This window comes from Rhineura floridana, chromosome 4, assembly GCF_030035675.1.
Source record: "Rhineura floridana isolate rRhiFlo1 chromosome 4, rRhiFlo1.hap2, whole genome shotgun sequence".
NCBI lineage: Eukaryota > Metazoa > Chordata > Lepidosauria > Squamata > Rhineuridae > Rhineura > Rhineura floridana.
Genome location: NC_084483.1, coordinates 84550322 through 84563919, shown reverse-complemented (window position 1 = coordinate 84563919; position 13598 = coordinate 84550322). Strand labels below are relative to the sequence as shown.

Here is a 13598-nt window from a genome sequence, read left to right as displayed (position 1 = left end):
GTGCTTTCAGAATCCAAGAGTGCTGCTCATTCTGGCACTGAAGGAAAAGGGTGTTATACAACAGAACCAGGGGAAGGACAAGTGAGAGAAGCTGCAGCTGTCTTGAGGAATTTAAACATATTGGGGATCTCTGAGTTGCAACCCGGCAACTCTTGCTACAACAGATTACTGTAGAGAAGCAGCCGCCAAAGACTGATATATGTAAACTGACAGTGGTCTTGTTCAGAGGAAATGCTAAACCATGGTCTAGTGTTATGTGAATGAGCCTCGCACTCATGCTCTTCCCTCTCATCCTTCTTCATCCAAGGAGGAGATTAAAAAGCTTTGCTTCTGTTTTTTAACTAACTGCAGTTAGCTATGTCTGAACCCAGACAACTCTGGTTTCTCTTCACTGTACATAAGGAAAACAAGCCAATGTCAAACCTTGGTTTATGAATCCCAGCTTGTTTCCCTAAACTGTAGTTAAGAAACAGTTTTTGATTCAGATGTAACACTAAACCAGGTGTGGGGAACCTGTGGCATTCTGGATGTTCTTGGATTACAACTCCTATCAGCCCCAGCCAGCATGGCCAATGGTCAGGGATGATGGGAAGAGGTTCCCCATCCCTGCACAAAACCATGCTTAACTGAAAGCTTCCAATCTCACAGCCACGCCAGAGCAGGGGGAAGGAGGAGTGCATGAGCTCAAGGCTCAGTCACATAATGCTAAACCATAGTTTAACATTATGTCCAAACCCAGTATTAGCTCCAGATTTTTTGAGGGGGGGGCATGGCAAGATGCCTTCAGTGGGCCTCCCTATACCTCTGGCCCTGTCCAAGCCAGATCACTGTTTCTGCTTCCTTGTGGGGAAAGAAAGGGAAGGGAGTTACCTTTGTTCTTTTTTGTGCCTGTTTTTCTGCTACACATTCCCTGTCTGAGCTAGGGGGGGAACTGTAATGGCATGGTCTGGGATAATTTGAAATATGACATGGTCTGGGATAATTTTTATATCTGTAGATCACCCCTAGGTGCTTTTACCAGGGTAGCTTTCCTAGTCTTTTTTAAAAAAAAAATTTGGCTCTGATCTGTAGCAGAGCCAAAGATTTGTATTTGGGTTCTTCTTGTACACCCCCCCACAGTGTGTTGCTGAACCTTATGAAACCCCGCCACCTTCAGACCTCCTGGGTTCATTTTGTCATTTATTGTTCTCTATTTTCCATAGCATTTAGAGACTATCCTTCTTTTCACATCCAGTGTGGTGTATGAGAAAGCTACTGGGCAGCAAATATTTCTTTTAATGTTAATGGATATGAAATTTGCCATCAAACGTACATTTGAGTGTGCATTTGTTCCACAGCATCTTTTATTTTGTCATTTGCAATAAATGGAGGGAAAAACAATTACTAGCCAGATAATTTGAGCTGAATGTGAAATTATTTCTCTGAATTAGTGCAGAAAGTTAAATCAATGTTGTGATGGAGTTTTGAACCCTCAGCATAGCACTGAAGAAGAAAGGAGAACAGATATCTTATGTGAACTGGGAAATGACTGACATTTGATTATCTAAGCATTCACTTTTACTACCACAGTGACGGCATGATCTTATTATAGTTACTGGTACTCAGGCTAGTCTAGGTCTGTTATATCGCTGAACCACTCACTGTTGGATCCTGGGAACAATGAAAGGGATTGCTTCATAAAAACAGGGCTTCCCATGTCTTTCTTTCTGATATACTTTCCTTTGCCCTTCGTTACCTGATCTTGAAGGTCAGGGGGATCCTGGGAATGCTGTTGGTTGTGGCATGGGAGTGAAGCTGGAGGGGGAAATTAGCGAAAATCAGGGACACACCCCTTGCACAAGAGGAAGTGCCTTCTGCTTGAGCAAGCAGCCTTTGAATCCATAATATTGCAAGTTAGAATTACTGTGGCCCCAATCCAGCTAAAATTAGTTTTGACTAGCATGCAAGTCTATGCATGTCTCCTCAAATGTCCTTCTGTTAAGGACAATAGGGCTTGCACCTAGGTAACTGTGTATCCAACTTAACCTGTCCCATTGAAAGCAATGGGGCATTACTTTTTTTACTGCATTTCTATACTGTATAGTAATCATAGTTCTCTGGGCAGATTCATTTATTCATTTATTTAAAACATGTATATGCCTCTTAATCATTTGCATTTCTAAGCAGTGTACATAAAAACAAGCTGTACATAAAAACAGTAGAACAATAAAATCACCATAAAACTAAACCTTACCTTAAAATGCCTGGGGGAATGAGAAAGTTTTAATCATATGCCTGAGACTGTGCTATTGATTTCAATGGGATTTAATAACAACTAACTTCATCTGTGGTGGGAGTGTCTGCAAGTAGGGAGATTTTGGAATGAGGTACTCAAGGAGATCAACACCTTTAGTTAGGCGAATTACTGTTAAAACAGAAAAGTTAATGCTTTGATTTGCGGGGGGCATAGCATATAAGTTTCATGGTTGACTTGGGAAAAGGCCACACCTCAGTGGTAGAGTATCAGGTTCAGTCCTCGGCATCTTGAGGTAGGGTTGGGAGATTCCCCAGTTTAGAATCCTGAAGAGTCAGTGTAGACAGTACTGGGCTAGATAGACCCAATGATCTGTCTGACTCTGTATCAGGCAACTCCTTATGTTACTTGCTACCAGATATACGATTATACAACTATGGAAGAGCTATAAGACTGTTACTTAGGTATAGTATACTTTGGGAAGTTGCCATTGCGAAGAAGCTTACACATCAAATCCATGTTATCAAGGGACAGACAAAACAGGGTGCTTCTTTTCTTTTTTCTTTTTTGCAGAAAGGAGTATTTTTTTCTTTTTCTTATAAGACTGACAGTACAAGGGCACTGCCAGCCCAATGTGCAAGAATTTAGAAAAATAATGAATGAGTGTCTGGTGAATTATCCTCAGTCAATATTGCTTATGATGGCTGAAGTCCCTTTGACAAATCTAACAATGATTGTCTTCAATTAAACAAAACACACACACACCCAAACCTTTGTTGGGTGGGGGGTCTAAATCTCTGCTTATTGTGCACTGACCACGTTACCTAAGGATTCCCTTCTGTTTGGGGCTAAAATGGTGTAAATGTGAAGACATTTTTATCAAAGCAAATGGCTAAGATAGTTACACTTGTGCAGCTAATGGTCAAATTGTCAATCAGAACTTTACACAGTTTAAATAATATATTTCAGCATTGTAGGAAATATTTACATCTGCAGTAAATAAGTTTTTACTAAGCAATACTTTGATAGTACTTTCCTAAGGTGTAAATAACTATGCTGTGAATTGCGTAATATTTTGTTTCTTGCAACTTAGCTTGCATTATGCATTAACAGTTTATTTCCATTCCCTGAATTCCTTGAAAGCATTAATGTATCTAGAATGAATGTTATACTATAGTAATTTGCTAAAGTGTGGGAGTTTAAAGAGCTCAAAGATGTAGTGTAATAAAACATATCCTGTATGTGTTTTCATTACCCAAATTGGTTCTGTCTTCCAGCTGAAATCTCGTGTTCTAATGACTCCTTTAGCAATCTCTCCACCAAGAAGCACTCCAGAACCTGACATTAGTTCAATCCCACAGGATGCAGCTACAATCCCCAATTCAGTGGCCCCACAAGCCCTCACAGGTATGTGGAATCAAGTAGTCCATTAAAAAAAAGTATTTGTTTATGTCTTTGTTTTTTTAAAAGTATTGTTTAAATTATTTCTACCCTACTCTTCAACCAGATCCCAGGGAGAATTGGGCTCATAGATAGAAATGGGGGAGGAATTTGGTTCGCTTTAAATTTTAATGTGAATCTATGTAATTTCCAAAACAATACACAGACTGAAACACAGCTATTCTTCTCAATTTGTACTCCTGCAAATTTTGTACTGTAGTTCTCCAGCTGAAAAATATTTATTAAAATGTGTATATTAGGGAAAGTGCATTAAAATGCACATCTCTGTGAAGATAACATACAAAAATGCATATTAGGACAAAATTCACATGAAATGTATATATTAAAAGATGTCCACACTAAAATGCTGATGAATTTTTCTGAATTTTTTTTTTAAAAATGCAAACTGATATGGAAATGTGCGAAGAATGCAAAAATGAGAAACTGAGCGAAACCAACCATCTCTAATGGTGAAGAACTTTCAAAAATGCAAAACTTTTTAAATGGAACTTACTAAATGGGTAGTTTGGTATGATGCCCTGGAATCAGTTTAGTTCTTGGATACATGAGGAACTACTCCAGATTTTTGCAGAACAGTCACAAGACCCACACTGGCCTGCCACTCAGCTCTGGGTAAAGTAAGGATGGGAACCCCACCCTGTCAAAACGTGAACTGTAAAAACCCAACATCATGTACATGTTTTGAGCTGCACTCTTTTCAGGGATTCTTATTTAAGTAAAGCAAATAACTGAACTTGTCTTACTGGGAACGGGTAAAGACACGTAACAATTTGTTTTCTAGCACTCTGTCCAAATTCCTTCTTCATTCTCTTTGCTTTCTCAGTTTTGTTTTAGCTACCATAGCTGTACATGATATAAAATCAACTGTGCACACATAAACAAAGCTCACACTTGCTCTGAATCAAGGAGCCCTGTGTCATGGGCAGGAAGTAAAAATCTGTGCTGTTTTGTATTAATAAATCTGTCACCAGATCTCTGTAATATAATTCATGTCCTTCATTTGTGCTTGTAATGGTTTCTCCTGTTTGTTTGTATGGCCTTTTGATGGCTTGAAGTGCTATGTAATGCTAACTATTATTGTCATTATAGTCCTATTTACCCAGAATAGATTGCTTGAATCTTTCTATTGTTCAGCCTGAGTGGCTGTTAACACTTCGAGCACTAGATTTTCATTATGGCGTGAAACTAACTGTATATTATCCCCAACACTGCACAGCCATCATCCACGTCCTTCGCTCTGTTATAATTTCTTTTGTCACCTATCTGATTTCTGTCACAGGGTAATGCTATACGTTCTGAAAGATGACAACTCTAGCACGCTTGCAGCCAGCAATAATAATGTATCTTACTTTAGGCTGACTTACACCATTCTCTCATAAGCCCACATGCCAGAACTACTGGAACCTCTGCTTTCCCTTAAAACAATAAGGTTCTGGTATGTATATGTAAAATGCATGCAAAATGTTAACATGGATTCTCTTGTTACAGATGAATTGTCTAATAAACCATTTTATTAATCTGTGCAACAATATGAAAAAGCTGGACTGAACTAGTTCTGTCCTTTCAGCCTTGGCAGTGTCCTCTATTGAAAGTTTATTTATTATTTATTTATTGTATTTATATACCGCCCCATAGCCTTAAGTACATGGAGCACAGACAGAAGATAAGTTGAGAGATTTAGTCAAAATCTTTGGACTGACTTGTATAAGGAAGTGTAAGAAAGCATCAAGGATGGAGAAACAAAAGACCAAGAGGAGCCCTACTCAGCAGGAGCCCAGTCGTGACTTTTTCTTGAGAAGTTCATTTTAGTGGGCTCTTTAATTAATTGATTGATTAACTGACCAGCACGTTTCTAGTTGCTTTACAGAAGAATGTCCTTTCAAGGTGGCTTACAAACCTAATATAATAAATTACGAATAACAAAAGAAAACAATACAATTGCTATCTATCACAAATTAAAACTCTTAGAAATGTAGACGCCATGGGTGAGATCCAATGTAGTGTGAGCAGAGGTCCACTTGTGCAATGGGGCTTTTCCTTCTGCTCCCTGCACACCCCCAGAATCTGGTCGACAGAGCTGGGACATCCTCCAGAGCTCATCTTGGGTCACACGGGGGGCTGGAGCAGGGAGAAGAGGAACTGAATTGTGCCTGCATGCTTCTCTAATGCAAGCAAATGGACATCATTGGATGTTGCTCCTAGATTTATTTACATCCTCACTAAAAATTGACTTGTGATTCCTAGCCCTCTCCTCAGTATTTGGTTATATAAAAATTAGAACCTCACCGCTTGCATTCTGCAAACACAGATACATTTCTGGCTGCCAAACTGGAGAACTACAGACAGATAAATGTCTCCTTTAAAATGGAAACATATTACTATGCCTACCAGCAGAGATGGAAGGATCTGTCCATTTAGGTTCTCTCAGTTTCTCATTTTTCCAATCTTAAATTCACTTCTCCATATTTCTGCAGCAATTTGCAACTTTTAAAAAAAAACAAATCCTCATGAAAATTCTACAGCATTTTAATTTCTCCTAATAAACACAGCTCTGCGTGCAGTTTTGACTAATATATCCATTTTTATCCACACTTCTTCCTAACATGTACATTTTTGTAAACATTGTTGGGTTGGCAAACTGCATTGCAAAATTCAGGTAAATTTCAGACGATGTCTGTGTTTTGGCTTTTGTACTGTTTCGGGAAGTGCAAATTTAATAGATTCCACTTGAAATGCAAACAGAATTGGATTTCTCCTTCATCTCTACCTGCCAGTTTCAGAGAGCATTTCCAGGAGAATGGATTTGTGTTTTCTTATGAGAGGATTTCTCTTATACTTGGTATACCCACAGCTAGAACATAGAAATAAGGTTTCAAGAAACTTAAAATGTCTCTATGTGCAGTTATTTAGGTGAAAGGGCTGATACAAGACATATTGTGAGTAGGTGAGAACATAAGCCAGGCTGGTATACTTTTATTAGTGAACAGTCTTTCAGTGGTAAATTCCATTTTATATGTTGCAAATGAGAGTATTCTCTCATCATAATCTTAGGAGAAGACCACTATATTAATTTGTTTCAGATCAATAGCTTTCCTTACAGCAGACTTGTCTGTCTATTTAGAAGTAGGTCCCACTGAACTGAGTGGGAATTACTCTTAGGTCAGTGGATTTAGCATTGCAGCCTGAATTACATGTTCATTAAACAGTGGATATGATGATGATGATCAACCTTCAGTATTTTAATTACTGTAATTCCTTATGGTTTGCTATCTCTTCTCAAGACACAGCATAGGCTTAGTTTCTGTTTCGTTCACTCTCAGAAAGGTTTTTTTTATTTAGTGGATTTATGGATTTCAGAGAAATCTGTGCCCACTATTTTGTGTGTAACTGTAGAAATTCTCCTTTCTTGATAATGCAAACTTTCAAATTAGCACTGAAACAAATTCCATATTGACATTTGGAAATAATATTGTATATTCTGAAATGTCCACTTGTGAGACTAAATGTGGTTCGGTGTGTGATCTCTAAAACTTTAATTTCTCTTCCTTCTCTCCCACCGAAATCAGATCCAATGAGAGAGATTACTTCTGCTCAGTTTCTTTATCATTTCACAAATCTGTTTTAAACTCATAATTGTCAGATTTTGCAATTTGTTAGAACAGTCTACAAAAAACTTGGTTGCAGCTCAGTATACATTTCCTTTAAAAATCCCAGTCCAATGTGAATGAGCTATATAGTTGTCAGCATATCCCTATCCATTGCACCCTCTTTCTGTATAAAAGCTAATTTCCATCATCCTGTTACACTCCAGCAAGACCAAGAGAGAGCATCCAGGATTTGGACATACAATTACCAGTAGGCTTAATTCTCAATCATTCATTGTATTTATTAATAATAAAAAAATGAACACCATATGCGCCAGTGGGGTGCAATATGGTCTGTGCAGGGCTGGCACCAGCACCTGTCAACTTTGAGCAGCTGGGTGTGTGTACGCCATGCCCCAGCAGGACCCACCACTGAGCCAGCCTTGCCCCCTGCCAGAGCTTGGAAAAGTTACTTTTTTGAGCTACAAGTCCCATCAGCCCAATCCAATGGCCATGCTGGCTGGGGCTGATGGGAGTTGTAGTTTAAAAAAGTAACTTTTCCAAGCTCTGCCCCCTGCCACCAATGGATGGCTGGATCTGTGAGGCACATGCCATTTTAATTGCCCACAGTGTCTCAGAGCAACATTCTGTCGGTAGTACTGTGGGTATTTTAAAGTGGTGGGTGGCTAACAACCACCTATCAGAGATTGCAACATTCCCCCCTGCTGCCACTAGAAGGTAAGTGTACTGGGACTCCTACAAGAGGGGACTTTGAAGGGGTTCCTCTCAAACCTTAGCCGGCCTTGGGTCTGGACCACTACCTAGTCCTATCACCAGCAGCAGACAGCATAAAAAACCAGATGATGTTTGCCTTTCTTCAAGCAAATGCTTGAATGCCAGACCATTATATTTGTGATGCTTTTTGGGACCTCTTGTGAGAACTATGGTGAACATTTTCTCCTTTTGTTCAGTCTGCATTTATGTCAACAAGCAAGGAAATGTGGGGCCATACCTTGAACGAAAGAAAGTGCAGCAGCTTCCAGACCACTTTGGGCCTGAGCGGCCTTCCATGGTGCTACAGCAGGCAGTTCAGGCATGCATTGATTGCGCACACCAGCAAAAGACAGTCTTCTCACTAGTCAAGCAGGGCTATGGAGGCGAAATGGTGTCAGGTAATAAAGCTGCAAGAATGTATTTTGTGGTAAAGTTGACTTTGTTCTTAGAAGTGTTAACAAAGGCCACAGGCCTTGATCTAGGCTGCATTCAGACATGAGGTTTATTGCATTAGTTTTACTGATTATAATGGTAGTGCTTCTGTCCCGATTTCTAACATTCTTTTCATACTGTAGTATCTATTGAGCTATGGATCTGTGGCTTTTTGACCGATATATCAACATAAGAACATAAGAAGAGCCTTCTGGATCAGGCCAATGGCCCATTTAGTCCAGCTTCCTGTTCTGACAGTGGCCATGGGAAACCCACAAGCAGGACCTGGGTGCAAAGAGCACTGTCTCGTGGTTTCCAGCAAATGGTATTTGGAAGCATACTGCCTCCACCTATGGAGGCAGAGCATAACCATCATGGCTAGGAGCCATAGATAGCCCTGTCCTCCATGAATTTGTCTAATCCTCTTTTAAGGCCATCCAAGTTGGTGGCCATCACTGCCTGTTCTGGGAGCAAATTCCATAGTTTAACTGTGCGGTGTGTGAAGAAATACTTTCTTTTGTCTGTCTTGAATCTTCCAACATTCAGCTTTATTTGATGTCCATGAGTTCTAGTGTTATGAGAGAGGGAGAAAAGCTTTTCTCTATCCACTTTCTCCATGCCATGCATAATTTTATACACTTCTATCATGTAACTTCTTACTTGCTTACTTAGGTTCCTCTAAACTAAGAAGCCACCAATGCTGCAGCCTTTTCTCACAAGGGAGTCACTCCATCCCCTTGATAATTTTGCTTGCCCTTTTCTGAACCTTTTCCAACTCTAGAATAACATTTTTAAGGTGAAGAGACCAGAACTGTACACAGTATTCAAAATGCAGCCACACCAGGGGCGTCACTACTGGGGTGCGGAGGGTGCGGACCGCACCCGGGTGACACCCTGAGGGGGGTGACACCCAGAGCCGCCCTGCCCCATGCCGTTGGCCGGCAAAGGAGCTGAGAAGCGCTCCGGGTTGGTGCAGCCAACTCCTCCTCGGAGGCGGGCAGGCGAGACCAACAGCAGGTGCCCGCTCGCTGGCGGTGAAGGTGGGATGGGCCTTCCACCACCAGCCTGGAGCGTGTGGTGAGTGCGTGTGTGTGCAACACCAGCCACCCCCGTCCATGCACCTGGGAGGGCATGCACCGGAGGTCCGCACCCCCCCGCACTCCCACTAGTGATGCCGCTGAGCCACACCATAGATTTATATCATGGCATTATGATATCAGCAGTTTTATTTTCAATACCTTTCCTAATGATCCATAGAATGGAATTTGCCTTTTTCACAGTTGTTGCAAACTCGGCCATGTTGTGCTAAATTTCATTTACACCAATGGGCGTAGTGTGACACAACAATGAATGTCATTGGACATGTAACTACTCCCCCATCCTTTCCACACATGCACACGTCTGTTCCCCCATGATAGCAGCAGTGGCGTCACTAGGGTTGGTGTCACCCGGTGCGGCCCTCAGCACCTTGTCTCCTGAGAGTGTGAGCGCGTGGCCAAACAACAGGGCCCGGGAGTGCGCCGCCGCCTCACTGCCGCTGCCACCGCTGCCACCTTCTAACAGCCGAGGAAGGCAGCCGGCGCGGCACGCGAAGGCTCTCGTTGGAGCCTAGGCAGTGCATGGGGGGCGGCTCTGGGTGTCACCCCCATCTGGTGGTGTCACCTGGTGCAGCCTGCACCTGCCACACCGCCCCAGTGACTCCCCTGGATAGCAGTAGGAAATGCCAACATACCACCCCAAATTTCATCACTTTACTCCTGCAATTTTCTGGATTAATAAGGTTGCAAACAGATTTTCTCTGGAAGCAATTAATATGGAAATAAGTGCTAAACTTCCACTGTATTCTGCTAAATTTCCAGGACTGGGTTTTACATTGTGTGAAAGATCAAATCAAATGTGGATATTACCTAGTAAGGAAACATTAGGAAAAAGGAATAAACATCTGTCTGAATGCAGCCCTAGTCTTTTGTATAATTCCAGTTGATAAAAGCCTATGATTGAAGGGATTCACTTTATATCATGCATTGCAAACTATTTTGCACTCCCGCACGTAGCCTCTTTGAAACCCAGTGCAGGACATGCACTGGTTTTCCAGCATGAAACATATAATGGTTTTTAAGCATGCACACCAAGTTTCATATGTTGTAATCTTCCAAGTAGATATTGCATCATGTTTTACATGGGATGTAATACATGTTGGGGTAAAGCTGGAGTTCATCTATGAAATGCAGACTGCTATCCTGAGCATACACACCAACTTTCATTCCAATATCTCTGTATTTAAGGCAGCTGTTGTGCTGCATTGTGTTTTGCATTTGGATGCCTGGAGGGATTGAGCTAGATTTGAACTTGAAATGTAGAATTGTTCTCTAAATATGTGTATCAAATGTCATTCTAGTGTCTTACTGTTCAGTGGTGGTACTGCATTAAAAGCAAGGAGACAAGCAAATTGAGCTTAAAGCAGTGGTGTTACTTCATTCCACCAGTTAGGGTGCTTCCAAGTGGCAGTTTATTGTGGATTTGGTGCTGCTCATGCATGCAAGTTTTGCACAGTGGCCATATGATGTCCTCATCAAAATGTCATCCAATATTTTTCTCCTCATTTAATATGGATTTACCATGGTGTTTTTTTTAACTTATTGGATTTTTCATGGAAATGGTAAGTCCAGATTAAATGAGAAAATATGGGATATCCTTTTGATGAGAATGATGTCATGTGGATGCTGCACAAAACCTGCATCCATGAGTAGCACCAAGCCCACAATACACTGCTGTATAGAAAAGCCCTTAGACCACAGTCACTTTTTCAAATTGTGAGCCAGAACCTCCTCATGAAGTTACAAATATGCTCAGGCTTCTTTCTGGCTCCTTCCAAAGCCACGTGTGTCTTGCTTTGACAATGAGCCATAGTGATTGCTTGAATAACTAAGTAAAGTACCTAAATGATAATCAGTTACTGCTGTTGTGAATCATTCTGCTTGCAACACAATTGCCACAGGCCAGTAGCCAATGTTCCGTTCCTGGGCAAGATCCTGGAACGTGTGGTTGCTGACCAGCTCCAGGCACTATTGGATGAAACCGATTACCTAGATCCATTTCAATCGGGGTTCAGGCCTGGTTTTGGCACTGAGACTGCCTTGGTCGCCCTGTTTGATGACCTATGTCGGGAGAGAGACAGAGGGAGTGTAACTCTATTGATTCTCCTTGACCTCTCAGCGGCTTTTGATACCATCGACCATGGTATCCTTCTGGAGAGGCTTGCGGAGTTGGGAGTTGGAGGCACTGCTTGGCAGTGGTTCCGCTCCTACTTAGCGGGTCATCTCCAGAAGATAGTGCTTGGGAAACATTGCTCGACACCGTGGGTTCTCCAATGTGGGGTCCCGCAGGGTTCAGTTCTGTCTCCCATGCTTTTTAACATTTATATGAAGCCGCTGGGGGCGGTCATCAGGAGTTTTGGAGTGTGTTGTCATCAGTATGCTGATGACACGCAGCTCTACTTCTCCTTTACATCTTCTTCAGGTGAGGCAGTCGACGTGCTGAACCGTTGCCTGGCTGCGACAATGGACTGGATGAGAACTAACAAACAGACTCAATCCTGACAAGACTGAGATGCTGTTGGTGGATGGTTTCTCTGATCGGATGGTGGATATATACCCTGTCCTGGATGGGGTTACACTCCCCCTAAAGGAACAGGTGCGTAGTCTGGGAGTCATCTTAGACTCTTCCCTCACACTTGAGGCTCATGTAGCCTCGGTGGCCCGGAATGCGTTCTACCAACTTCGGTTGGTAGCCCAGCTACGTCCCTATCTGAGTAAGGAGGACCTCTCATCAGTGGTACATGCTATGGTAACCTCGCGTCTGGACTACTGCAATGCGCTTTATGTAAGGCTACCTTTGAAGACGATTCGGAAGCTACAGCTAGTGCAAAATGCGGCGGCCAGACTGCTAACAAGAACTAAGCGGTCTGAGCATATAACACCTGTGCTAGCCCGTTTGCACTGGCTTCCAATATGCTTCCGGGCCAGATTCAAAGTGTTGGTACTTACCTATAAAGCCTTATACGGCGCGGGACCACGATATCTGTCGGAACGCCTCTCCCGATATGAACCGGCCCGTACACTACGGTCTACTACGAAAGCCCTCCTCCAGGTTCTGACTCATAGGGAAGCCCGGAGAGTGGTGACAAGATCTAGGGCCTTCTCAGTGGTGGCCCCCGAACTATGGAATGGTGTCTCCGAGGAGGTGCGTCTGGCGCCGACACTATCATCTTTTCGGCGCCAGGTTAAAACCTTTCTCTTCTCTGAGGCATTTTAATTCCTGTTAATTCTAAATTATTATATTTTGATTTTAGACTGTACAGTTTTTTGTACAGTTTTGTATTGTGATATACTGTATTGTATTATTTCTATTGTATTTTTAATGTTCACCGCCCAGAGAGCTGTTGCTAGTCGGGCGGTATATAAGCTTAATAAAATAAAAATAAATAAATTTTGCATTTTATGTCCATCTGATTGCATTGTTAACATTTTTCTCTCTACAGTGGAGATAGGGAACCTGTGCCCCTCCAGATGATGCTGGACTCCTACTCCTGTCTGCCCTAGCCAGCACAGCCATTGTCAAGGATGATGGGAACTGGAGTACCATAATATCTGGTGGACCAAAGGCTCCCTATTTACACTATATCTGCCTCCCAACTGAGGGTAACGCTTGATATGTCTGATGAAATGGCTTGTGCAATAATAAATGCGCTTGTCTTCAATGTGCCACAAAACTCTTTCTTGTCTTGAAGTTCTGTGAAGATAAAGACCTAAGTGAAATCTTTAAATCTCTACATTAGACCGCATTCCTCTTAAAGGACCCAGAGACTAGGTAGTTATACAATAATAATATTATTATTTAGAACTTTTAATGTACTTCGATTCATATGTTAACAAGCTTTCTTGTTTTTAAACCATGTAACAGTTGCTTGGAAATAAGGCGTTAACATTTTAGGTGACTTTATTAAGAAAAAGTGAAGGACAAACACACTTTTAAGAGCTATGAAGTCACTGAAAGTGGATCTAGATAAAACCTGTTCTGCAGTGATCGTACCATTTCTGCTGCATCATTGGGAC

The 13598-nt window shown here is 41.8% G+C and overlaps 1 protein-coding gene across 2 annotated transcripts in view; it reads left to right on the top strand.

Moving 5' to 3' along the window:
- The window catches only part of SCML4 (Scm polycomb group protein like 4), a 141882-nt gene that overhangs the window by 77022 nt on the left and 51262 nt on the right, over window positions 1-13598 (top strand). The window contains exons 3-4 of one of the 2 annotated variants that reach the window (XM_061626277.1): window positions 3511-3640; window positions 8250-8450. In XM_061626277.1, coding sequence (XP_061482261.1) covers window positions 3511-3640; window positions 8250-8450 — 331 coding nt within the window. The remainder of the gene's footprint in view (window positions 1-3510; window positions 3641-8249; window positions 8451-13598) is intronic. The other variant, XM_061626278.1, reaches the window with a different exon arrangement.